The sequence below is a fragment of the Desmodus rotundus genome, chromosome 7, assembly GCF_022682495.2.
Source record: "Desmodus rotundus isolate HL8 chromosome 7, HLdesRot8A.1, whole genome shotgun sequence".
In the NCBI taxonomy this organism is placed as follows: Eukaryota; Metazoa; Chordata; class Mammalia; order Chiroptera; family Phyllostomidae; genus Desmodus; species Desmodus rotundus.
In genome coordinates, this window is record NC_071393.1 from 75,364,281 (window position 1) to 75,391,222 (window position 26,942).

A 26,942-nucleotide genomic window follows, 5' to 3' on the forward strand; every position below is an offset into this window, starting at 1 on the left:
GGGTAACAAAATCATTATCTCTTTTTGTAATAGGCCTAGGTTAGATGCATACCTAGAGTGAATTTTTTGGCACATTTGTAAACAAATGTGGGGCCTAGTCTTCTCAGAAAGTTGTTCTTCTGAAGACTTTATTGTCTGGGTTCTAGTGATACTTTGGCAACCAAGCAAGGTTAGTAAGGGATTCAAGTTAGTTCTTGGAATTATTATTAGCAGAAAACTTTCAAAATAAAACAAGGCGAAATTGATTTTCAAATAGGCAGTATATGTTTGGAAAATTGGAGAAAATTTTAATTTAGTAAGGTGTTACTCAAATACATAAAAATTTAAAAAATGAGCCACAATTTGCTTAAGTATTTTTTTCTTTATATGATTCATAGGGTTTTTGTCAGTATAATCATTGTTGTAGGACAAATATCTCTATCCTTACTGTTCAGTAATTCAGGCAAGTTATATTAGTTAAAACTACCCTGGCATATAGAAAATCCTTTGGAAAGAGAAGTTCTGAATTAAAATGTAATCATACTCAAAAAAGGTTTTCTCCTCTTGCTCAGAGACATTAAATGCATTTTTATATCCACATAGCAAATGTGTGGACATGTCTGACATTATTGCTAAGGTTACTTGACTTTATTAATTAGTTTGACCACCATTCTGGGCTAAGGACTATTCCAATGATAATAAATGATAATATGGATGATCTATTTAGTTAAAAACTTTCTGTTGCAGTTAATTCTTGGTAGTTTTATATAACTGCTTCTGCTGGTATTTCTTAAACTTTTATGATAAGGAGAACAATGTTTTGTCTTTATTTCATTTATTAACTGAGACTTTGAGAGCAGAGACTTAATCTGAGATAATTTCTAGAGAGACTAGAGTCCCTGAAATACAGGCATAGAAATTGTGTTCTCTTCTCCTGTCTGGGACTCTGAAAGCCACCATAAAATGCAAATTTGCATAAGCAGTCAGGTTACAGTGGACTTTTGGGGAAGCTGCTGAGTGGTATTCAGAGCAAGTCCCAAAGAAGCAGATTAGGGATATCTGATCTGGACACCACAGAGCCTGAAAAACTGTAAAGTTCAGTACACTTCAGGATGGAATGATCACATTCTTTATACCAAACAAAGGCAAAGACGTTGCTGATCTATCTGGGGATAATCACAGTTTTACTTAAGTAGCAAAGAGTAATTACGTTTTGTGTCTTTGAAGAGAGAGTAGCTTGTGGTAGTGGTTCTCCTCGCCAGTTCCTTATTAATTTGGAAAATCTGGGCTTCTCCACCTCATTGTACGCCTTCCTCTAAGGTGATGTAAAGGAGAGACAAAAAAAATGTTTTCTTTATAGTCATCCATCATTATGACTTAGAGAACATGAGCAAGAAACTTGGGAAGCTTTTGTTTTCTTTCTTTAAAAAAAAAAAAAAAAAAAAGATTCTGCTTCCCAAAATAGACAGTCAACTCAGCCAGTAGAGAAAAATTTTTACTTCATTCATTGATTTTCTTTCTTTTGAGAATTTAGTGACTATTTCAAAAATTATAACGAGTTTCTACTAGCATTTATCTTGAGCCTGAGTTTTATCTAAGAGATGAAGAAAATACCTGCAAAGTTGAGTTTTTGGAAAACTGAAAATGGAGGTGACTTTGTGGCTTAGGTTATGGTGGAGTCACCCTGTATTTCCCAGATGTGAAGTATATTTTGAAAGAACCCTTGTGAGAGGGCTTCATTGTGCCTGTCTGATCTTGGCAGAGATTCTGGGGAACAGTTAGTCTTTTTTTTTTTTTTTTTTTTTTTGGCTGATGGTTGTTAATAACCAGAATTGCTTATTGACAGGTAAAACAATAGGATGATTCCTTAGATTTGACTGTATCTTTTACATTTCTAGTGTGCAGATATTATGAGCTTTTAAGATTCTCTGTTTCCAAGTTACCAAAATGAAGTATTAGTTCAGAATATCAGATGATGGCATTTTCTTTTCACCTCCTAATAAATATAATTACTCAGATTATACCAAATGGGGAAAGTCCATTTTTTCCCTTTAAATCTACAAGATATACTTTTAAAACCTTGTAAAAATGAAACCCCTGTCAAGGGAGATGAGTTAGCAAGAGAATTTTATCTTTACAGAATTTCTCTTTGCCACTTGTTTCAGGTTAATGGTAAGAGTTACCCGCAGGCTAAGTTGCTATTGGGACAGATGGGGGCATTGCATCCAGCCAATAGGCTAGCTGCTTATATCACAGGCAGGTTGCGACCCTCAGTCCTGGACCTCTCAACCCTCAGTACTGTCATCTCCAAGGTAGCATCCAATGCCAAGGTGGCTGCATCCAGGAAACCACGTACCCTGTTGCCTTCATCATCCAATTCCAAAACGGCATTCTCCTCCGGCACTACCACAAATCGCCCTGGGAAGAATCCGAAGGCATTTGTCCCTGCAAAAAGACCAATTGGTAAGTTGGGATATACATACATGTTGTGGAAAGGCATGTGACTTGGTGCTGGGCCAGTGGATACGGTATGGAGGTTGTAAAAATACGAGAAATAAAGAATTTGGCATTATTCTTATTCTCAGTGTATTTCTCAGTTTTTGTTTTTTTTTTTTAACTTTTTGGGAACTCTTCTGATGACCTATAATATTAGATGAACTGAACTCTGGTTAAATTTAGAATTATTTCACAGACTTTTAGACTTTTATTCATGTAGAAAAGACTTAGGTTTTAAGTTTTGTTTTTTATTTTCATTTTAAAAACAGAAGACATATTCTTAAATGCTTTTCCTAATTTAATATTTCTCCTATGAGTACTGGTACCAATTATATATGTATGTTCCTTGAACTTATGAAACCATACAGCTAGCAGAATCAAAATGGGTTGAGTTAGTATTGGTTTAAAGTATAGAAGGCTCTTGTAAAGCATAATTTTGGAAACATTGCTTTATTCTGTTCGTCCCTGTTCTGTGAATGAGAACCTGTTTTGCTTAGCAGTTTAGTGCCAGAGTCTGTAATGGATTACTTTCTTGTGTCTTAGTTGTTTGTGTTTTAGTATTGAGAGTATATACAGTTGGTTTATTGAATTTCTATTTTTGTTGTTTCAAATCTTTTTTTAAGGAATGTTAAGTTAAATTGTCAATTACTGTATTTTTTCCTCTAATAAAAAATTGAAGTCTCTGGCTGAATGCTGGAGTTGTGTGAAGATGGAGCGATAGGCATTGTGTGCCTTATAAAGAACTCATTTTACCTCTTTTTAAAAAAGTAGTGGTGATTTAAAAAATAAACAGTCCTGTTCTGCCCTCTCACAAAAATGTCTTCATACAGTTTAGAAATATATGAAACTTAACTGTCTCATAAGAGGACTGAAATAAAAGGTAGATGTGCTGGGACAGGAGGAAGTGGTAAAAGAAGTATTAAAATTAGAATTAGTTGGGGGTGCTCCTTTTACTTTATCTGTTGGAAGTTGTGTGCCGCTGTATTGTCTTTTTAGTGTCCTGGCAATTTGGCTATACTGTGTAGACAAAGCTTTTTAGTAGGAATACTCAATTTTAATCCCTTGTTAGAATATAAAGGTTTGGTATGGGTTGAGGGAAGTGTTTGGTTTCTGTTTATGGAAATTGACACGTATAATGCAGGTAGGTAGTACCTGTAAGAAATTGATCCAGTGGTGCACAAAATAAATGTTGATAAACACAATCACTAAGAGGATAAGATATGAGAACTGAAGGTTTTTGACCTGCAAATTTTTATTTGCAGCGGCTCGACCCTCTCCTGGTGGTGTGTTCACACAGTTTGTGATGAGTAAAGTTGGAGCCCTGCAGCAGAAGATACCTGGAGTTAGCACACCCCAAACCCTAACAGGGCCACAGAAGTTCAGTATCAGACCTTCTCCAGTAATGGTCGTCACACCTGTGGTTTCTTCTGAGGCAGTTCAGGTGTGCAGCCCTGTGACTGCTGCTGTCACTACTACCACCCCTCAAGTATTTTTAGAGAATGTTACTGCTGTGACACCTATGACTGCTATTGCTGACATGGGAACAAAAGAACCTACTTATCCTTCTGGTACCACCACTGCAGGGGTTGTTGAGGTCTCTGAAACTAATACCAGCACCCCTGTAACATCTCCCCAGTCAACATCCACTGTGAACCTTATCAAAACGACTGGGGTAACTACCCCTGTGGCTTCAGTTGCTTTTCCTAAGTCTTTGGTAACATCTCCTCCAACCATAACTCTTCCTGTTGCTTCCACTGCCTCCACCTCCATAGTCGTGGTGACCACAGCTGCATCTTCCTCCATGGTGACCACACCAACTTCATCTCTTGGCTCTGTTCCCATTATACTCTCAGGAATTGATGGGAGTCCACCAGTGAGCCAGAGACCAGGTAAGGCCTAGATGTTACTAGCTATTTATATAACTTTATGGTTGTGATAGGAGTACAGATATATCAGGGTAACAGTGTAGGTATAGGTATAGGTGTTTCTGCTATAATATGATACATGTATTCCTGAAAATCTTGGCATTCTGCAAAATTGAACACTAAAAATAATAGAGCTCACGGTTAATATAGGGGTAGGACAAATCACTGAAAAATGTATACAACTTTGGTACTAGATCACTATTAAAAACCATAAATGGTACATTGGAGATAAATTGAACAGCTTTGACAGATGGTTTAGTGGGGCTGGAGATTTCTTCAAGATATTAAAAATATTCAAAAACATAAGAATGGAAATGGTGGCTGAAGGGTACTGAAATAATTCATATGAGGGTGGAGCTGTGAGCCAGGGGAGCAGTTAAGGTGGGCATAGGAGAAAGTGCAATCTGTTGTGTACTGAGAGCTAGGGATGCACATCTCTGAGGAGAGCACCCAAATGTAGGGGCTCCAATTTTGGGGGCTGGGATGGGGTAGTGCATATTTTTCTTTATAAAAAAGATAAGATTGCAGGCTTCTGCTTATGCTGCAGTCAAGCGGAGGGCTTTTTCTGTTGTCTTTGCTAATGGTTAAATTTTTCGGTCCTCTTGCCTAGAAAAAAATCATTTGTGAATCAGCCCAACTCCCATATACTACTGACATTGTTCTACTTAATTATTACAGATCAACTAATTGAAATAGAAATATGGAGACTATTTCTTTGCTTAAGACTGTAATATTTCATGTGTTTATCAACTTCTTAGTTAAATTTTTTCTTGTCTTATGTTAAGTGAATTTGAAATAGGAGTGTTTTAGACTTTGGTAATTTTTCTATTTTAATTCAACCAACTAAAGTTAGTAGTTTTCTTAATGTACTCAGAGAGGAATTACTGTGGAAAAGAGTGAGAGACTTCGCAGGCTTTAAGGGAAAATAAATTGCCAACAGCAGTTCTTTCTTGGTTATTGATGTTTTTACTACTAAATACTTTTGCCTTTAGTGACATGGTTCAAATCCCTATTGATATCTTAGGAAAGAAGTGTTTTGGGAGTTAGTTTATAACTTAAAAGTTCTGTTGAAAGGAAAAGTGAATCGATATTAAATGTGTTTGTCTTCTGCTTCTCCCCCTAGTAAGCACATAAAAGTGGTTAGTTTAATTTACCACTTTGGAAATGAGATCATTGTTGATGGAGCTGCTTTAATTTCCTATTGAATCTCAAAGTTTACTGTATTTTGCCACGTATAATGCGCTCCTGTGCATAGTGCATGCTCACGCTTTGTGCACATTATACACAGGACCATTATACCCATGGTATGTAATCATTATACCCATGTATAATGTGCACCCTTATTTTCCCCTCAAAAATTTGGGCAAAAAATACACATTATACATGGCAAAAAACAGGTGTATGTTTTCTAAACCATAGTGATTCCAACCTACCTTTATATTTTTAATTGTGTCATGAAATTATAAAGTTATTGAGCTTTTTGCAATTCATTGTTTCTCCAATTTTAGTCACTCATTTTATATTCATGTATTTTGCTCATTCCTGTTTGTACTATATTGACTTTTTAAGTTTAAATCAACTCATTTGTCTAATTACGTTTATTTTTAAAAGGAGCAATCTTACTGTAATTGGAAACCAACATTCCTTGCTAAAATAGAGGTTAACCCATAAATAAATGCACTGGAAACAATAATAAAAATGATAAGTTCTAGCTAGCTACTATAATATGTTCTTAGCATGTGGCCTGCTCTCTGTTAATGTAGAAAGCTAGGAAATGCTGGCATAATATTAAAGACATACATCAACGACTGGTACTTTTGTGTAAAATCAAAAGATTAAAATTGAAAAGTGAATTACTTTCTGACAATGTGATACAGGGTTATTTTCATAAACCACCTAAAACCTATTGTCTCTAATACCACTTGAGGAAATACTAATGTTAACAGATTTTCTAATCTGCTTATTTACAAATGGAGCTAACGCACATAACTGCTACATCTGAGGAAGTGTGTAATTTTTGTTTAGGTTCATAGAGCATCCCAACTCAGGCACTTAAATATGTGCTTTTTCATTTGATTTCCCTTCTTTTTTTCTCTTGCCGCTTCTTGCCCCTCCCACATTTCAGTAAACAGTGGCATTGTTAGCATGTATATTAAAGGCTGCTTACATTCTTGGAACTGGAGTAATTTAATTTTGAATCACTTTCTAAAACTTAATTTAAATAGAAATGTTCAGGAAGTTAATGCTCTATCATGTTTCTTAATTCACATATAGTAGATGAATGTTTTTGTTTAAATTGCACCCTATTTTTTTCATAAACAGTTTGGTCTTTGTGTTTTATTTCATTTTCAAGAGAAGTCATGGATCATCTGTGTATAATTTGTCATGTAAATGTTAGGAACATGACTTTCTTTTAGAAATTTGATATGTTTCATGGGCAGAGTGCCTATCTGATAGGGTATTATATGTTAAACTAAGTCTTTGCGTTGTCTGGTTTTGTTGATTTTTCTATTTAGTGATAAAGTAATGAAAAGATTTATTAATGTTAAATAATTTCAGTATTTGAATGGTAATGTTAGACTAGTTTCATTTATGTTTATTATCATTATTCCTACCTCTTTATCCCCATGGCCGGAAATCTGTCTGTAGATTACTTATATTAGTTTTTCATATCTGGTATTTTCTAAATTCTCTTCCAAGCATTAAAGTGCATCTTTCGGTATTGTTAATGGTTTTAAATCTCTTAATTCACATCTTCTTGATTAAATTCTTGCTTTTTCTGTTTGTTTTAAAATTATCTTTTGCCTCTTCCTAACCAGGCTTTATTTCCCTGCTTCTTTGATGTCTCTTAATTTCATTCCATTTTGGGGGGTACGTATTTTTTTCCTTAAGAAAAATAATTTCCACAAATCTTTATACTTACTTGACAGTGAATTTCAAAAGCCAAGAAGTTTTTTGTACTTCCTGATTTTTAGTCCTTGGCTTTATCTTACTTGATGAATATGACCTGTGAAACTAAGGCATACATCTAGTAAGTGTTAGTTAACAGTCTGAACTTTAAAGTTGAGGAAGAGAATTTTATCATGAATGATTGATCTATTTAGCTTTAATGACAGTCCAGATTTAGAGGCCTACTCATGTTTTTAATTAGGTAGCATTATCTTTTTAAATGCACCTTTTGACAATTGATGCTTTCTTTTCTTTTTAACCAGCCTAAATGGAAGGTGCTCTGCAATGTCTGATTAATATTTAGGTTTAAGATAAATTGTTCTCAGCCATAGGACTATTAAATAACGTATCAGAGATCTACAGAATTCCACCAGTTTTATAATTCAAATTAGAAGTTATTTGTAGCATTGTCAGATCCTATGTCATAATTTTTTTCCTACACATATTAAAGGGAAATTCTGATAATATGTTTCTGTTTCCTGTTTTTCAGAAAATGCCCCTCAGATTCCAGTGGCTACTCCGCAGGTTTCTCCTAACCCAGTGAAACGTGCTGGACCTCGATTATTGTTGATTCCAGTACAGCAGGGTTCCCCTACTCTTAGACCTGTCTCAAACACACAACTTCCAGGACATCGGATGGTCTTGCAGCCTATAAGGAGCCCAAGTGGAATGAACCTTTTCAGGCACCCTAACGGGCAGATTGTCCAGCTCCTTCCTCTGCATCAGCTTCGAAGCTCTAATACCCAGCCCAACTTACAGCCTGTCATGTTTCGTAACCCAGGTATAAAACTGGAGATCTTCTGATGAGTTTTTCTTTTGTTGAATTATTTGGCTGTATGATATGTTAATATACCAGAATTGGTCTTCTTAGTCTCTTAAAGTCACGTGTCCAAAAAAGAAAAGCATACCTTGGAAGTCTTAATATGGGCAGTGATGATTTAAAGTTTTCTTTTTCTTACCAGGATCTGTGATGGGAATCCGGTTACCGACTCCTTCCAAGCCTTCAGAGACTCCACCATCTACTGCTTCAACCTCTACTTTTTCTGTTATGAGTCCTGTAATTCAGGCTGTTGGGTCTTCTCCAGCAGTGAATGTTATCACTCAGGCACCATCATTGCTTTCTTCTGGACCTAGCTTTGTGTCTCAGTCTGGTACATTGACCCTGAGGATTTCCCCTCCTGAACCACAAAGCTTTGCAAGTAAAACAGGCTCTGAAACCAAAATAACCTATAGCTCAGGCGGGCAGCCTGTTGGTACAGCCAGCCTCATTCCTCTCCAGTCTGGTAGTTTTGCCTTGTTGCAGCTTCCAGGACAAAAGCCTGTTCCCAGCTCCATTCTTCAACATGTTGCTTCTCTTCAGATGAAGAGAGAGTCCCAAAATGCAGACCAGAAAGATGGAACAAGCTTTTTAAAAAGAGAACAGGATACTAAGAAGGTGCTACAGTCAGAAGGAGAGGCTATGGACTCTGAGGCTAATGTAATAAAGCAAAACTCAGGAGCAACTGCCTTAGAAGAAACCCTGACTGATAACTTGGAAGATGGGAGTGATCATTTAGATGAAGAATTCCTTACAGAAGAAGGTCCTGTTAAGCCTTCTGAGCACTCCTGTATCACTGGGTCACATGCAAGTGAAGACTATAAAGATGTTGATGAAGATGGCATTAGGAATCATAACAGTTCCAAAGAAAAACTAACTCTTCTAGAAGTTAAGACCATTTCTGAAAGAGCCAGTAATATGACAGTCCAAAGTATAAGTAATATGCAGTTTAAAAAACTTGGTAATGTGAAAGTGGAACAGCACAGTTTAGAGGAAAAGCCCAATAAATTTCCAGTCATCTCTAAGGAAGACTGTAAACTCGAATTATCAGGGAATATAGTTGTGGAGGAGCATCAGTCTAATCCACAGCCAGAAGCCAAGGAGAAGGGACGTGGAGACTCTCTAATGGATAGTCTTAGGGAGAAATGGAGAAAACACCTGAAGGGCCCATTGACCCAGAAATGTGTTGGAACTTCACAAGAGTTCAAGAAAGAGGCAGATGAACAGTTAATTAAAGAAAGAAAGACTTGTCAGGAAAATTCAGATTTGTTTCAACAAGAACAACACATTTCTGATTTACTTGGAAAAAGTGGAACTGCTGAGAATACTAGAGTTTTAAAAACTGAATGTGATTCTTGGAGTAGGATTTCTAGTTCTGCAGCCTTCTCCATTGTTCCTAGGAGAGCTGCAAAAGGGAGCAGAGGGGAAGGACATTTTCAAGGTCACTTCCTGCTATCAAGAGAACAGATAGAACCAAAGCAAGAGAAGAAGGGTGGGAGAAGCAGTGCTGACTTAAGTGTTTTGGATTTGGAAGAAGAAGACGAGGAAGATGAGAATGAGAAAACCGATGATTCTATTGATGAGATTGTGGATGTTGTTTCTGACTACCAGAGTGAGGAGGTTGATGATGTAGAAAAGGTGGTGAGCCCATTTTTGTTGTGACTGAAACCTCAAGGATTTAAATGATTTATTAGAGACAGTAGCTTTTCAGAAGATCTAAGACCTTTATACATTCAATTGGATGCCTAGATTTAGGTCATTAAATGACTTTGTAGTTTTAGTCTGTGTCAGTCAGGTAACATTTATTGAGCTTATATTGTTCCTGAGACTTGTCTGATATGTTGGAAAGGCTGGCTTAAGCCTTTGGGGAATAGATATTTTGGATTCCCTATTAAGTTAAGTTTAAAAAAAAACCCCTGCAACCACTGCTCCCATTTGATTCCAATTTGTTTTTGTTTTTGAATTTTCTGTATAAAGTGATTCTAGCTCATCTGGTAGATATGTAAAAAACAGGGAGTGGGTGACCTTAGAACTCGGGGAGGAGTTACCTGCCTTCCTTTAGAGAGAGGTTCTTTTTGGAGAAAAATGGAAAATACCATTTGATATTTTAATATGATCGTGCCTTAAGTTGCTTTTTTAATTATCTCCTAAAATTAAATACTTTTTAGAATTTATATCCTGAACTTTGGTTGTCTTCCTTTGAAATATGACCTTTATAATTTATTTTTCTGAATTCATTTTTGTAGCTTCCTATTTAGGGTTGTATTTACTCAACTAAGTAACTGAGAGTCAGGTATGATGGCAGGAGTTGGGCAGACTTTTTCTGTAAAGGACCAAATTGTAAATATTTAGACTTTACAGTCTAGATGGCTTGCTGTTGCAACTACTTAATTCCTATTGCATCATGGAAGCAGTCATAAACTGTAGTGAGTGGGTAAGTGTAGTAGGTGTGTTCCAGTAAAACTTTATTTACCAAAAGAGGTGGTGGGCTATGGTTTGTTGACCCCTGATACGGGTTCTGGTGTAAATTGTAGGGAGGTTATACTTTGCTCCTGCTGGGTGCCCTAAATCTAAATGGAGTCCCTCTCTTCAGGAGCAGATAATAAGGGACTCTGTACTCATTGTTATGCAGTGGACTGTTTTAGAACTCACTTCCTTGATTTCATTCAGACTTCGTATTACTTGGTCCTTGTATGTTAATACTTAACTACCTTATGCAGATAAAACATAACAAAAAGATTAGTATTTTAAAACTAAAATGTTTAAATATTTTAATGTTTTTGTGTTGGGTATTTCTGTAACTTCAGTTGTCTCATTTATAAAATGAGGATTTAGCTCTAAAATTGGATGATTCTATAGCATTTACATTCTATTTCTAGCCTAGTCCTTTTTGAGGAGAGACATCTGTAGGTAGCTGAAGAATCTGAATTCACTGAGTTTGGGAGTTAGATTGCAGATCTCCTTGTGATTTTTGCAGAGTCTTCCATTGTAAGTCAGCCTGGGTAAGCATCAGACCAAAAACAGTCCAGCTTTAAAACCAGTGAAAACTATTGCTATTGTAAAATTTGACTTAGTAGAACCTTTAGAGTATTTTAATTATACAGGGTGGCATTTCCTTAAATTTCTTAAAAGGGAATCTGACATACAAGGTACACTGACGTTTTTAAAAGTAAGGACACTAAATTAAAAGATCTCTAAAATCTAAATTCTACATTGTATTTATGTACATGTATACACCTATGATATCGTCATGCTTGTGATGAGCATTCTGTTGGAATAGTGTAAGGAAAGTTGTGAGTGGTCTCTTTAATTTAAACCTTCCATTGTGAAGTTTATTGGATATTATTTACAAAGCCTGAAGTTAAAGTCATGAAGTAGACATTCTTCAGTTTAAGTATTATAAAGCTTCTGCCTGCATTATTATGCAGACTCTTTAGATTCTGTTGGGACTATTGATTTAGCTTCCTAGAGTTAATATTTTTTAGTTAATTTTAATATATGTTTACATTGTTTAAATTTAATACATATTGTTTAAATTGTGCTTAAATTGGGGGACATAAATGATGGCTCTTATTTAGTGTCTGTCAGCCTTATAAAGTATATACTTTGAGGGTAAGTAATGTTTACAACACATTTCAATATAGAATTATTAAGGTGATTGGGATGCTTTGAGTTGTGCCTCTCTGGTATAGTATGATTATAGATAACATTTTCCCCGTTTAGTTTCTGGCATAGTACACACTACTTTTAAAGGTGGACTTAAGAAATATCTGCATATATCATAATATGTATATTCTGTTATATAAAATGCACAGTAAGTTTCTGTGACAGGTGCTCAATAAATGATTACTGATTGACTCATTTTTTGGTATAATTAGCAAGTACAGCAAACCCGGGCTGCTTTGATACCTGAAATTCCTCAAAAGCTCTCATTCTGTGACGTTGAGAGACTTAAAAATCTGGTCTATGTTTTATTTTTATATCTGCCTTGAGTATGTTTTTGTGGGTGTCTCGTATGGGGTTAGCTCTGAAGCACTCTTTTTTTTTTTTTTTTTTTTTTAAAGACATACTTATTTTTAGAGAGAGGGGAAAGAAGAAAGAGAGGGAGAACTCCCAACTGGGGACCTGGCCTGCAACCCAGGCAGGTGCCCTGACTGGGGATGGAACCGGTGACCCTTTGGTTCACAGGTTGGCACTCAATCCACTGAGACACACCAGCCAGGGATGAAGCACTCTTTTTAAAAACAACTTTTCGATTACATTTTACATTTAATGTTATTTTATGTTAGTTTCAGGTGTATAACATAGAGCTTAGACAGTCGTATATCTTACAAAGTGTTCTCCCCAATATTTCCAGTGCTCACCTGGCACCATACATGGTCGTTACAATATTATTGACTATATTCCCTATAGTACTTTACATCTGTGTGACTGTTTTAACTACCAATGTGTACTTCTGAATTTCTTTACCTTTTTCACCCAGTCCCTGAACTCATCCCCCATTTTGGTAATAATCATCACTCTGTTCTCTGTACCTATGAGTGTTATGAAGCACTCTTAAAATAGATCTTGAATTTTTTTTTTCTACTTTTCCCCTTGTCAAATTTTATTTTACTGCATTTGATCTAAGGTTTATGCAGGGTTTAATATATCCTTACCTGAATTTTGTTCACTAGAAATAATACTGTGGCACCCATATAGACTTTTAGGGACTCTGTTCAGTCTAATGATGTCTATTTAACATATATCTGTGATTAATAATGTAGTTTTTGGTTGTTTGCTCTACACATACGTTCTTATGAGTTAATTCCTTTTTATGGTTAATAAGTTTAGGATTATCAATACTCATAAGATCAGTGCTTAGCACTAGTTGGTTTCTATCAGGGGAGCATTCAGTTGAATAGTTTAGGTGTGCTTGTTTCCCAATACTTTATTTACTGTTGGAATGCTATATTTCAGAATAACTGTGTAGAATTCATTGAGGATGATGAGGAGCAGGTGGACATTGAGACTGTGGAAGAACTCTCTGAGGAAATTAAGGTTGACCACATGAAGACCACAGCTGCCAACACACAGACTTTTAAACAGACGTAAGTTTTATTTCTTTTTGGGTTATTGTTTTTTGATCATAAACAAAACTGTTCTGTTTAGGAGCTCTGGATAACTGACCTGGTCCCTTTATTCCTCTAGCTTTTGGTGAGGAGCTAGAATTCAGAGGTAATTAACTTGCCTTGGTTATTGCTAGGAAACTGTGTAAATGTGAATAACATGCTTTTGGAACCTACACATTGGTATTAACATACTAGTGCTACTTTGTAGTTGTTTAAGTCCTTAATCCCTCTGAATCTTAGATTCCTTACCTTTGCATTAAGGAAAATGTCCCCATTTGAAGTGTTAAATGAGATAATATGTGTAACTAGCATAACTGACACAGTGGGCTACTAAGTAAAGGTTAGTTTCTTTATCTTTTAAGAATAAGACAGTAAATTCTAAATTTGGTTACTTACTAGGTGAACAGGTAAGGTACAGTTAGGAAAATTTTCCTACCTGTTACGCTGATGAGGTGAAAATACAGAGGACACGATGACTTGGCACAGGATAATTTATTTAACCTTTTGTTTTAGTGAACCATGTGCTGATTAGAGATTGGGGTATGGGAGAAAGAAGGGAAAGATGATGTGAGTTCTTTCTTTGTGCCAGCAAACACTGTGCTTTTCCTGTTAGCTCATTAACTACCATATAAAGTAGCAATGAGTTGAGAAAGTAATTCTTTCTCTTTTTTTAAATTGAATTTATTGTGGTGACACTAGTTAACAAAATTATACAGGATTCAGGTGCACAGTTCCACAACACATTTTCTGTACATTGTATTGTGTTTACCACCCCAAGTCCAGTCTCCTTCTATCATCATTTATCCCCCGATACCCTCCTCTGCCTTCCCCCATACTCCCTTCCCACAGCAGTCACCACCCTGTGTCTGTGTCCCTGAGTCTGTCTCTTTTAAAAAATTTTTGCTCAATCTCTCCACCCCCCCAAACCCTGACAGATGTCAGCCTGCTCTCTATCCATGAGTCTGTCTCTGTTATGCTTGTTAGTTCATTTTGTTCATTAGATTCTACATATGAGTAAAATTATATGGTACTTATCTTTCTCTGACTGTTTATTTCACTTAGCATAATGCTCTCCAGGTCCATCCATGCTGTTGGAAAGATGAGAGTAATTCTTTATCCCTAGTGATGTTGAGAATGTCTACAGAGGAGGAAGTAGTCCTAATAGTTTTTTTTACTTCAGAGCTATTTGGAGGCTACTTCAGTTACCTGTTGGTTTAGGTTGAAAGGGTTTAAATCTCTTAAAAGCTTAATTAGACTTAAGTTCAGCATACTAAAATTGAGTTTCTAAACAACAGCGACAAATAAAAAATGTAATGTTAAAACTACCATTTACAATAGCAACAGAAAAAAACCTGGGACTGTCAACAAAAGTTTTGCAAGACTTGTATAAAATGGTATTGAAAGGCATTGAAGAATTCATTGAATGGAGGCATATCATGTTAGTAAATTGAAATAATAAAGGACCAAGAATAATACACACAACAGCCATACAGCACAAACTGTTACAAAGGAACAGATTTTAAGAATTTAATAAGTTTTGTCTGTGGGAATACTATGAAAACAGTGAGAAGGCAAACTCAGACTACAAGGAAAAGATTTGCATAGTGTTTGAAACTATTAGTTTAGCTCAGTTGATTTAGAGCTTTGTCCTGATACACCAAGGTTGTGGGTTCAGTCCTGGGTCAGGGCACATCTAAGAATCAACCAATGAATGCATAAATAAGTGGAACAACAAATTGATGTTTTGTTCTCTCTCTCTCTCAGTCTCTCTCTCTCCCCCCATTCCTTTTTCTCTCCCCGCTGCTTCTCTCCAATATTAATTCAAAAAATAATGTTTGACAAAGGACTAGTATTAAGGATATAAAATAACTGTTACAAGTTGGTAAGAAAAAGTGATTCAGTTAGAAAAGGAAGTAATGGATATCTCAGGCAATTCACACAAGAGACACCTGGATGGCCAGTAAACAATGAAAATTTGTTAAACCTCACAAATAATTAGGGAAATGCAAATTAAACCACAATGACTTTTAATTCACAATTTTGCAATAAGATTAGCAAAATTGAAATTTCTGATAGCACTATTATTTAGTTACAGAGCAATGGGAACATACTACAGGTTGGGTATATAAATTGTTGTAAACACTTTGTCGAGAAGTGTGACATTACTAAAGTTGAAGATGTGCATGCCTTGCACCCATCAATTCCACTCCTAGGTATATGCCCTAAAACACACACACTTATGTGCAGGGGGTATGTATGGGATGTAAGCAGGGTATCCATTGCAGCATTGTGAAAATTTGGAAACAACCTAAATGACTACTAACACTCTGAAAAACCAAACTTTGGAAAATTCACACTTTGGGATATTGCATAGCAATTAAAATGATTGAACTAGAACTATATATATATAAACATGTCTCAGTTTTAATTTCGAGTGAAACAGATCACTTGAAGAAAGATACACTTAATATGTAATGTTTAAAGTGCCACATAATATTTTCTGCTTAGGAATACATCCTATATACCTAGTAAAACTGTAAATATTTGCATGATAAACTCAGTTTGGGAGTGTTCATCTATGAGAAAGAAGGAAGGAAATGTGATTGAGCAGGCAGCATACAGGATCTCTTACGGTTTTTATTTCTCAAGCTGAGTGGTAGCTGCCTGGATTTTCATGATATGTTTGTTTATATAAGGTTGGTATGTCTGAAATATTGTATGTTGCGATTGAGAAAAGTAGTTAGTTTTAGGGGCAATTTGGACACTGTTTCTAAGAGAAAAGAATAAAGTGTACTGCTACATATCTGATCTTGAAGAAAAGAAGCTATTTATAACTTAGATAATTTGGGTGGTTTGGATTAATGTTACTATGAAAATAGGTCTGAGGTTATTGAATTTCACTAAGACACTGAAAAATACTGTCTTTACCTAGATGCCGTACCCATCTCTCTGCAGATGAAAAAGCTGCTGAAAGGAGTCGAAAGGTATTTATAATCTATTTAATGATAATTACTCATTTAATAAAATGGATAACATTTGTCCTTAGGATCAAAACAACTTCAGCTATATTAGACATATACAGAGTTAGTCTTACCAATGAGTTAATATAATCAGCCTTTTTAAAACCCTTAACGAGTCCTGGGTGGTATGCTCAGTGGATTGAGTGCTGGCCTGCAAACCAAAGGGTTGGATTCCCAGTCAGGGCACATGCCTGGGTTGCTGGCCAGGTCCCCAGTAGGGGGCACGTGAAAGGCAACCACATGTGAGAGCAACTGATTGCTCTCTCTCTCTTTCTCCCTCCCTTCCCCTCTCTCTAAAAATAAATAGAATCTTAAAAAAAAAATAAAACCCTTAACGAAATTACATTGTTAATTTTTTTGCTCTCTTAATCCTCTATTAAGAGATAGAGGATGATAGAGTAATTTAGAGAATTAAAATGGGTATGGAGTACTGACCAGTGTGGCTCAATTGGGTGTCGTTCTGCATAGTGAAAGATGGCCAGTTTGATTCCCAGTCAGGGCACATGCCTAGCCTGTGGGTTCAGTCCCCAGTTGATACGGGGTCAGGATGCATACGGGAGGCAACCAACTGACGATGTATCTCTCACATTGATGTTTCTCACTCCCCCTCTTCCCCTCTCTCTAAAAATAAACACGTAAAATCTTTTAAGAAATGGGTATGGAGTTTATGAAAATCAATATGCTTATCAATTTTCATAAATTCCCTGTCTGTTTTAATTATATAATGTCATTGTTGCTATTTTGTCTTTTTAATTTAAGAGACAAAGACAATGATGGAGATTGGGTTGATCTCAAGGGTGGTATTCAGTCCTGTCAAACAACACTTGGTACGATTAGTTTGAGTTTAATCTGTTTTTTTTGGAATCATGTGAAACATATTTACATGCTTGTAATCATTTTGTATATATTTAATTTTTTTATTCATCCTAAAATTTTTTTAGATGCAAGAATTTCATAGCTTATTTATATAATCTATTTTTATGCCCTAATTATTACATGCAAATTATTTGTAGTGTTTTGCTCTATATAAACTTGGTATTAATTTTCTTTCTTCTTGTATTTTTTATTTTCTCATACTATACTAATGCTGAATGAGTTTAACTTCAGAAAGACAGTGGTTTTATATTAGAGTTTTGGGGTACTAGCAGGGTCTGCCAGATAAAAAGGAAGACAACTACAAGCATTAGGGAGGGAAACACACAAAATCAAGAAACTGTAGAAGACAGGAAATGTAATTATTATTATTACTTTGCATGAATAGTTTCCACATTGTCATAACAGGGTAGCCACTGTTAGTGATTTTTCTAAAACTTGTATAATGTGTGAATAAAGTATGAAAGACTTAATTTCAGTCTTGTAAATGTTTAAGTACAAATGACAAAGTGGGATATAAAAGAGGGGAGAAAAAAATAAGAGGAAGGATAACGAGTGATAATACCCTCATTTTACACAGAGGTACTGACTATTGTTGGTGAAGTGAGAGATTGATGCAGAGGGGTCAATAGAAGAACTAAAGTTAATGATACATCTATATTAGGAGGATGGGATGGTAAAATGAGGTAAGAGAGTGGCATGAGCTAAATCCTCTTGTGTGTAGCAGGAAGTAAATGGATAGCTTTGAAAATTGAAAAGCATGAGCTTACATTACTATTTATTATTTAGGTATAAATTTAAGAACCAGTAATGGCAGCTAAAAGCATCAAGTGGTTGTTTCTGTGGTTTCATGTACAGGGGCAGAGCACAGTGGCTTTTCATTATAAACCTTTAAAAAATTTATATTTAAAAGCCTATGTGCATCCATTACTTCTTTATAGTAAATAATTTATAAAACTGAAATGGAATAAATAAAAGAGAAGGGAAGCTTAAGGCATCTTGAGGGTCAAGAAAGAATTTTCTGAAAAATGAAAAGTTTGCGTTTCAAATGTTAAGAATTTACACTGTTGAAGGCAGGTTTGGAGGAAGGATAGATTGTAGGGTGGTTAAGATGACAAATTGGAAAGCTGTTAGGATGGTCCAGGCAGAAGACGGTGGCTATCTGACATACAGCAGTGCCATCTGGGATGGCGGAAGAGGGACTGTAAATGTAAAAGATGTTCAGGTGGTAATCTTTTGTTTGGACAGGCTTCACCAATGCCTCTTAAACTGAAGCCTGATTACTGGAGTGAAAAATTACAGAAAGAAGCAGAAGCTTTTGCTTATTATCGCCGCACACACACTGCCAATGAACGGCGCCGGCGTGGTGAAATGAGGGATCTCTTTGAGAAATTGAAGATCACATTGGGGTTACTTCATTCTTCCAAGGTTTCCAAAAGTCTCATTCTCACTAGGGTAAGTGTTCTGTGTAAGTGACGAGAGCTTGACTAAGAATCTTCTAGAGATACTAGAAGAGAAAATACTACCATATGAGGGAGATTGAAATACAGCTATATTTAATATTTGAGAATGGACTAGTGAAGGCCCAATATATCTTTAAGGGGGAAAAGCCCTTATGTTGAGTCAGAGTAGCTTTTCATTAAAAGCTAGATTCTTAATTGGCAGAGCTATCCTTCCTTCAAATAAAGTCAGGCCCTGACTTCTGTGGCTCAGTTGAGCATTGTCCTGCAAAGTGGATTCAATTCCTGGTCAGGGCATATGCCTGGATTGCAGGCCAGGTCCCTGGTTGGAGTGCATGTGAGAGGCAACCTCTCTGTTTCTCTCACACATCCATGTTTCTCTCTTTCTCCCTCCTCCCCCTCTATAAAAACAAATAAAATCTTCAAATAAAGTCAGAAACCCTGGTAAGTTGTATTTAGCACAATCTCTACATTGGTGTTCTCCATAGCACTTAGAACAGTTTATCCCAGTGAAAAGCACAACATAAGTGATAGTTTAATATACTTAACAGTTGACAGTCCTTTTAAAAGAAAATCTGAAATACTTAAGGTAGCAGAAGATTTTTAAGTTTGCTTATAGAATATCTAAGGTGACTTCATTTAAATTGCTTTTAAAGTAGAAGTTAGAGGAGAGTAAAGGGCAAGCATTCATACCCCTGTAAACAAAGTTATTTCAACCATATTTTACTTAGACTAGGAAATTATTTAAAAGTTGATTATTAAAATTTAAGCAAAGGAAAATACTTTGTATCTCCTTGTATTTGAAATACCTGTTAACTACCCAATGATGCTTTTTTGAAATAATCATGTGTCCTAGAATTATGAACCAGAAAACCTTCAGTTTAACAAAAAATAATTTCTAAAACATCATGAATTATTTTAAGTGGCATTATAAAGTTCTCTAAAATATTAGATTAAAATATTTTTCATTATAGAAATTGTGTAGGAAATAGCGAATTGATTAACATGACATTATTATTTCTGTTCTAGGCATTCAGTGAAATTCAGGGACTAACAGATCAGGCTGACAAGTTGATAGGACAGAAAAATCTCCTGACTCGAAAACGGAATATTTTGATACGGAAAGTATCATCTCTTTCAGGTGAGATATGTGAATGATTTCTAATAAAGAGTATAACAGCTTTAGTAAGGAGAAATTCTCAGTAGATCTTTCAGATACTACTCAGTTTAAGGCTTGGTTCCCACAGTTCATGCAGAATTATCTTTTGACTAGGTGGGGCGTTTCTTTTGGATTTATAATCACTCTTGCCTTCCATAGTTTTTGGGAGTATAGTTAAATCAACTGGGTTTCAGTTGATTATTTCTTATTATTATATGGGGTCATATAGAGAGTGACAATTTATTCCCTGTCAACCTATAGGTAAGACAGAAGAAGTGGTCCTGAAGAAGCTAGAGTATATTTATGCAAAACAACAAGCACTAGAGGCACAAAAAAGAAAAAAGAAGATGGGATCAGATGAGTTTGATGTGTCTCCCAGAACTAGCAAACAACAGGAAGGATCTTCTGCATCATCTGTAGATCTCGGACAGATATTTATAAATAACAGGAAGGGGAAACCTTTGATTCTTTCCAGAAAAAGAGACCAGGCCACAGGTAGGAGGGACATTCTTTGCTTCCCTTAATGTAGATGAGCACGAGTTTAGTTTAGTTTAGTTTAGTTTAGCATACTGAACACCTTGTGGCCATAATTTTAGTTGACATTGAATGAATTAAATATTAAATATTGGTTGTATAAAAAGTCAAACATTAGCCCTGGCTGGTATGGCTCAGTGGATTGAGTGCTGGCCTGTGAACCAAAGGGTCGCTGGTTCAATTTCCAGTCAGGGCACATTCCTGAGTTGTGGGCCAGGTCCTCAGTGGGGGGTTCCCAAGAGGCAACCGCACATTGATGTATCTCTCCCTTTCTTTCTCCCTCCTTTCCCCTCTATAAAAATAAATATAATAAATACAATCTTTTTAAAAAATCAAATATTACATTTACATTGGACTCCAGTCTCTAGCTTTCACATTCAAGCAAATCCTAAGTTACCAGTCATGGTAACATGTAAGACCTACTTCTGGTATAGCTTATAGTCATGTATTTTCCCTTTAGTGTTTCAGTGAGTATTTTTGGGGACTGCCATCTTTTCAGACTTTATATATGAACTCTTGATTTCCTTGCAGCTCTGCTCATCAGTTGTGAGGAAGTTTGGGTCTAGCTGAGACAAATAAATTGGAAAAATTTTAAATTAAATTTTGTTGAATCAGGCTCTATTTTTCCATCAGATTGCCTATCAGCAAACTGCTATTAAGGAACAAAGTAAATTGGTTTTAACTTAACTGCTCTTCCTATCTTGATTTTTGGAAGTGAAGCAATAACTGATTTTTACAACTTTTGTTTATATCCTTAGAAAATGGTATATCCTTTTTTACTCTTTGGGTAACCTAAAGTATAAACCAGGAAATCTGATTTTTAAAATCAACTTAAGATAGTAATGATGGAAAGTAAAATATGAGTTAGTTTTACCATTGCAGACTTAAATGACGTTATTGTTAAAGGATTATGATGATCATTTAGTTCAGTCATCTCATTTCACAGGAGGAAAAACTGAGGTCTAGAAACTTGAAATAATTTGTTAGAGGTATATAGGAAGGCAAGCCCAGGGGAACAATTGTGTGTGTCTTCATGTAGATGCACCATCAGGACTAGCAGTAGCATTCCACTGAAAAAGTGCTTCCTTAGCTCTATTCCTCAACAATAACAATTCTGATCATTGGAAGAACTAGTGGACAGGTAATCATCATTCAGTGAAAAGTGGTTCAGAAAGTAAATTCCAAGTTGAGGCTCCCTAACTAAATTTGAAATTTACTTCTTTTCTCTTAAGTCAGTGTGTGGTTTTAGGGCTGCCTCCTAGACTCATAGGCTATACTTGGATTAGTTGAAGATTTTTTATCCTTAACCTCTGATCTTCCTTACAGAAAATACCTCGCCCTCTAATACTCCACACACCTCTGCCAACATTGTGATGACTCCGCAAGGGCAATTGCTCACCTTAAAAGGTCCCCTATTCTCAGGACCAGTGGTAACTGTTTCTCCTGCCCTATTAGAAGCAGATCTGAAGCCTCAAGTTGCCAGCAGTGCTGTGGCTCAATCAGGTATGTCATAAGTGTTGTCCTCTATGGATGGTGAAAAAGTTATCACTGTTAGGTCACAGTAACAGAAAGCGCTTTCTTTGTGTTCTGTAATGATGAAGAACTATTGCATTTGCATGTGCCTTGGTATGAGATGAGACCCTCTTTTTAGAACACATTTGGCTCTATCTGTGGTGTATTGATTGGTCTTTTTTTTACTTGGGTTTGGGAACTATTTTGTGATCTCTAGTTAATTCTAATTAGGAAAAGCACTGAAAAGGTGTGAGAGTAGAAGGAAGATGAGGGGTTTTGGTACTGATTAATTTTGTATTACAGTTAGAGATGGTGTACTCCTGCATTGCCAGCCTGACTGAGCAACAGTTGCTTTTGGGGATAAGGAGTACAGTTGAAAAGGAAGTCTCACTTTGATGGTTTAGGTTTTAGGCACCTAAATTTCTGTTAAGGCACAAGGATATCCTTACTAATGCTAATACTACTAAACCCAGTCTGGAGGTGTCATTCTTTCTCTTACTGTTCTGCCTATAGGGCTTCATTTTTCCCTCAGAATAATTAATTGGGTGAACAGAGTGATGAAGATGCATGTCTGCATCAAGATAAAGAATTAACTTGGGTAGCCCTGGCTGGGCAGCTCGGTTAGAGAGGTGTCCCAATATGCCAAGATGGTGGGTTCAATCTCTGGTCAGGGCACATACAAGAATCAACCAATGAATGCGTAAATAGGTGGAATAACAAATAGATGTTTCTCTATCCCTCCCTTCCTCCCTCCCTCCCTTCCTTTTCCCTCTCTAAAATCAATAAGTAAAAATGAAAAAGAATGAACGGGGAGATTTCTATAAAATAATTAAATAGAACTTTTATTAATGATGGAATATCAAATAGTCTTTTGATTGAATTTTACCTGCTACCTTGTTAGATTAGGTCCATAAAATGAAGGGACTAATACTTCTTTTTATCTTTTTGATAAAAGTAGACTGGAATTATTTAAAAAAAATTTTTTTAAAGATTTTATTTATCTAGTTTTAGATATGGGAAGGGAGGAAGAGAGGGAGAGAAACATCAATGTGTGGTTGCCTCTCACACGCCCCCTACTGGGGACCTGGCCTGCAACACAGGCATGTGTCCTGGACTTGGAATCAAATGTGCCACCCTTTGGTTTGGTTTGCAGGCTGGCACTCAATCCAGTGAGCCACACCAGCCAGGGCAGTAGACTGGAATTTTAACTGCTGTTCCCCAAATGGTCATTGGGTATGAATGAGAGAGAGATGTTTACCACTGTAGATCTAAATGAAATTTTTTCCCCCCTCAGAAAATGACGACTTATTTATGATGCCAAGAATTGTTAATGTGACATCACTGGCCACAGAAGGAGGTTTGGTAGACATGAGTGGCAGCAAATATTCTCATGAAGTTCCTGATGGCAAGCCACCTGACCACCTGAAAAACACTGTCAGGAATGAAGATAAATCCTTTGAAGATTCAGGTAGAATCTCTTCCAGAAGCAACCATAGAGATGGTAGAATGGCATTGGGTCCAACACAGGTTTTTCTGGCAAATAAAGATTCTGGTTTTCCACAAATAGTTGATGTTTCCAGTATGCAGGAAGCACCGGAGTTCTTACCCAAAAGGATTTCTGGTGATATGAGAGGGATTCAGTATAAATGGAAAGAGAGTGAATCAAGACGGGAGAGACTGAAGCCAAAGGAATCTTCCTTTCATAAATTAAAAATGAAAGATCTTAAAGACTCAAGCATAGAGATGGAACTAAGAAAGGCAGCATCAGCTATAGAAGAAGCAGCACTGGATCCCAGCGAGCTGCTAACTAATGTGGAAGATGAAGATGATACTGATGAGACACTGACTTCTCTGCTCAATGAGATTGCCTTTCTTAATCAGCAACTTAATGATGACTCTGTTAGCCTGGCGGAACTGCCCAGCTCTATGGATACAGAATTCCCAGGGGATACTCGACAGGCTTTTATCAGTAAGCTTCCTCCTGGGAACAGAGCAAGTTTCCAGGTTGGCCACTTGGGGACTGGTTTGAAAGAGTTGCCTGATATACAAGGGGAGAGTGATTCTGCCAGTCCTCTCCTCTTGCACTTGGAAGATGATGACTTTTCTGAGAATGAAAAACAAATTGCAGAACCATCCTGTGAGCCAGATGTCCTTAAGATCGTTATCGACTCTGAGATAAAGGATTCCCTTCTTTCCTCCCACAGGAGAGTCAGTGATGGAGGGAAGAGTACTTCTGGTGTCCCTGCAGAGCCTGACAATGTTTCCTCACCCCCCATTCTACACATGAAAGCTGGCCTAGAGAACAGCAGTACAGAAACTTTGTGGAGGCCTATGCCAAAGTTGGCACCTCTAGGATTAAAAGTAGCTAATCCTTCCAGTGATGCAGATGGTCAGAGTGTCAAGGTGATGCCTTGTTTGGCACCTGTAGCTGCCAAAGTCGGGTCTGTTGGACACAAAATAAACTTAACAGGGAATGAACGGGAATGCCGGGAGAACAAGGTGATGCCTACACTGGCACCCGTTGTGCCCAAATTGGGCAACTCTGGGTCCTCACCAAGTTCTTCAGGGAAATGAACTTATTTGTCCTCAAGCAGAAGCCAGGCTGTGAGGGGAAACCTTTCTCTGCTGGCATCTGTTTATTTGTATCATGGAAATGTGATCCTTGACTTTGATCCAGTAGACAATGGTAGAGAAAGGGGTAGGGTGCTGACCTCGGATTAAGAAATTACTACTATGAAATCCTGATCATGTTAAAAATGTGTTACCTCACTTGCGGTGCTGGGTCTCCTCATCCTAAGAAGATGTGATCCATTACTGAACATGAGGTGCCCCTCTTACCCAAGAAATTAATAAGATTCTAGATCTATAGTGGTTTCCTAGTTTTTCCCTTCCAGAGAAAAAGCTGTTTGAGACTTTGGATTTGTTATGAACTGAACTGTAGTTGATAGCTATTGTTTAAGTGTGAAATCCAAGGAATGTGATGTACTTGTGCAGAGGGATCCCGAAGAGAGAGTTTTTAGTTGACGTTACAACAGTAGGTGGAGAGAGGGATGGGTACCATGGAATACCAAAGTGAAGTACTTTGTGTCATTCAGCAAAATTCTCTTTCATATTCCAGATATCTTCTATTCCCTCACTTTTTCAATCAGAATTATCAGTCCAAGCCTTCTGGTAAATTAAGAATGCTTTTAACTTTATTACTAAGATAATTATTTTGAGATGTTCTCCCTTATTGTCTTTGGGCATTGAAAAGACCATTTCACAAGTACTAGAATCACCTGGAATATATATTTTGAAGGTTAGGCATAGAGAGCTGTCCTCCTTTCACAAATCATGTCACTGGAGAGACGGCTACAATGAAAAGCATTCCCTCCCCAGACCAGTGGCCAAAATAAAAAATGTGGGGCTGGATATTTCCCAAATCAAACCAGCCTCCTGGTGCTTGAAGGTTTCATTTACTATTACCTGCACAGGAAGGATGTTAAGTAAAGAAAAGTCACAGTAGGCACTCTTTACCAGGGAAATAAGACAGTATTTGAATCACGAGATATATTTTTATTACCTGCTATCATGGGTTCAATGATCTGTAGAGCTTTTTCACTCATTTGCTGTCAGGGTAGGAAGGACTGACAGTCTGTAAAGATAAAGATATTTATATTTTTGTATAGTTGTTTTCATAGATTTCTCAAAGGCTGAAGTTTTCAACCTAGAAGATGAGATTTGTATTGAGTATAGAAATGATGTTTCTTACCTAGTTTGTAAATAATCATGGTGCACTTGAGGGGTCTCTTGGAAACTCCTGGGGGCAAGAATCACTATTCTGAAAATGTATAGACTGGGATTTAGCTGCTGCATTTTGCCTTTCTTAAATAATTATATTTTGGAATGTAACCCATGTTCTGTCTTCATTGACAGGATTTGCTTGTGTAGTTACACACTAACACAAGAGCTTCCAGTGCCTGGGCTGTGCCTAGGCAATGCTGTTTCTTCTCCATCCCCTGCCTTCTTTATCTATCCCAAATCCCACCCATCCCACTCTTCAGACCTAGGTTGTGAGACCAACTTTGGAATGGTTCTAGTCAGTGAATTATTACTTCCATGGTTGGTTCTCTTTCTAGTAACTCTGATAATAAACAGATTGAAAAGGGTGGGAAAATTTTCTCTGTAAATCGCAATGATGCCTACATTCTTTGTCTTGTGCTACTTGCCTTTCTAGACCTTGTTCATCCAGTTTTTAACCTTCTGTCCTCTAAGGTTACTGAAGAAGCTTGAAGTAGGTAATGATTGCCTGTTTGCTTCTCATTATCCTTCCCACTCCTCTTTACCCAGCAGATTTCATTCATGCCTTAGCCAAGGAGTCCAGCATCTGTCTTCCCTGCTAATAAATGTCCTTTGAGATGCTAGTACTTTAATCCAGGTATAGCAGTTTCCTATTATTTCCTTGCTCGTCTTGTCCTCCCCATTTCCTCCTGACTTCCCAAAGCTCTTGTTATGGCTTTTGAGAGTCAGCCAAGGAACAGGCAAGTGAGCGAATAATCCTCAGGAAAAGAAGGACCATTCTGCTTCTGAACACTGTTCCCTTTTTTATAAACAAACAGATAGTATCAGTTCTTGATGGAAAGATATTTGGCTGTTTATGAGAGGTGTACACAGATGGCAATGAGAGATGATTTCCTGTTATTCAAGGAAGGCTGAAGATTTCATTGCAAACCCCTAAGATCATGGTGTTTTCAAGATCTCTTAGAAGTAGGAATTATCAGAGCTATTTTGAGGAGGGGTCAGGCTTTAGAATAATCCTGCAGATTGACAGAAGCCTAAAATCTCCAAAAATTCTTACCTTTTAAACTTACCCCAGGAGAAACTGATTATGAAAATCGTGTGTGATTATGAAGGATGCAGTTGAGTGAGAGAAGTTGAATCTGGAGAACAGTATAGTGAGGAATCTGGAGAACAATGAGCTCTCACCCTGACACTCTAAGAAGCATGATCTCCATAGACCAATAATTCGCCTTTTTATACATCTGTAAATAAATGGAATGTTTTTAAGAATATAATTATGTCAGATTTAGCCTTTTCTTTTATATATTAAATATATATATCTTTCCTT

The 26,942-nt window shown here is 36.7% G+C and overlaps 1 protein-coding gene and 1 long non-coding RNA gene across 27 annotated transcripts in view; one reads left to right on the top strand and one right to left on the bottom strand.

Annotated features, from left to right (window-relative positions):
• The window catches only part of MGA (MAX dimerization protein MGA), a 157,714-nt gene extending 130,772 nt beyond the window's left edge, over window positions 1-26,942 (top strand). For 8 of the 26 annotated variants that reach the window (XM_045201199.2, XM_045201201.2, XM_045201200.3 and 5 more), the window contains exons 14-24: window positions 2,145-2,442; window positions 3,738-4,364; window positions 7,840-8,130; window positions 8,312-9,804; window positions 13,126-13,256; window positions 16,210-16,261; window positions 18,419-18,625; window positions 19,660-19,771; window positions 20,051-20,284; window positions 21,650-21,826; window positions 23,130-26,942. In XM_045201199.2, the coding sequence (XP_045057134.1) occupies window positions 2,145-2,442; window positions 3,738-4,364; window positions 7,840-8,130; window positions 8,312-9,804; window positions 13,126-13,256; window positions 16,210-16,261; window positions 18,419-18,625; window positions 19,660-19,771; window positions 20,051-20,284; window positions 21,650-21,826; window positions 23,130-24,409 (4,902 nt within the window). In that variant the 3' untranslated portion in view covers window positions 24,410-26,942. Of the gene's footprint in view, window positions 1-2,144; window positions 2,443-3,737; window positions 4,365-7,839; window positions 8,131-8,311; window positions 9,805-13,125; window positions 13,257-16,209; window positions 16,262-18,418; window positions 18,626-19,659; window positions 19,772-20,050; window positions 20,285-21,649; window positions 21,827-23,129 lie in introns of those variants that run through there. The other 18 variants (XM_024568047.3, XM_024568048.3, XM_045201205.2 and 15 more) reach the window with 12 other exon arrangements.
• Window positions 35-25,476, bottom strand: LOC123480456 (uncharacterized). Its single transcript, XR_006656469.2, has 3 exons — window positions 25,398-25,476; window positions 2,336-2,424; window positions 35-1,294 (listed from the first exon to the last, which is right to left on the bottom strand). It is a non-coding gene; the product is annotated as an uncharacterized lncRNA (long non-coding RNA).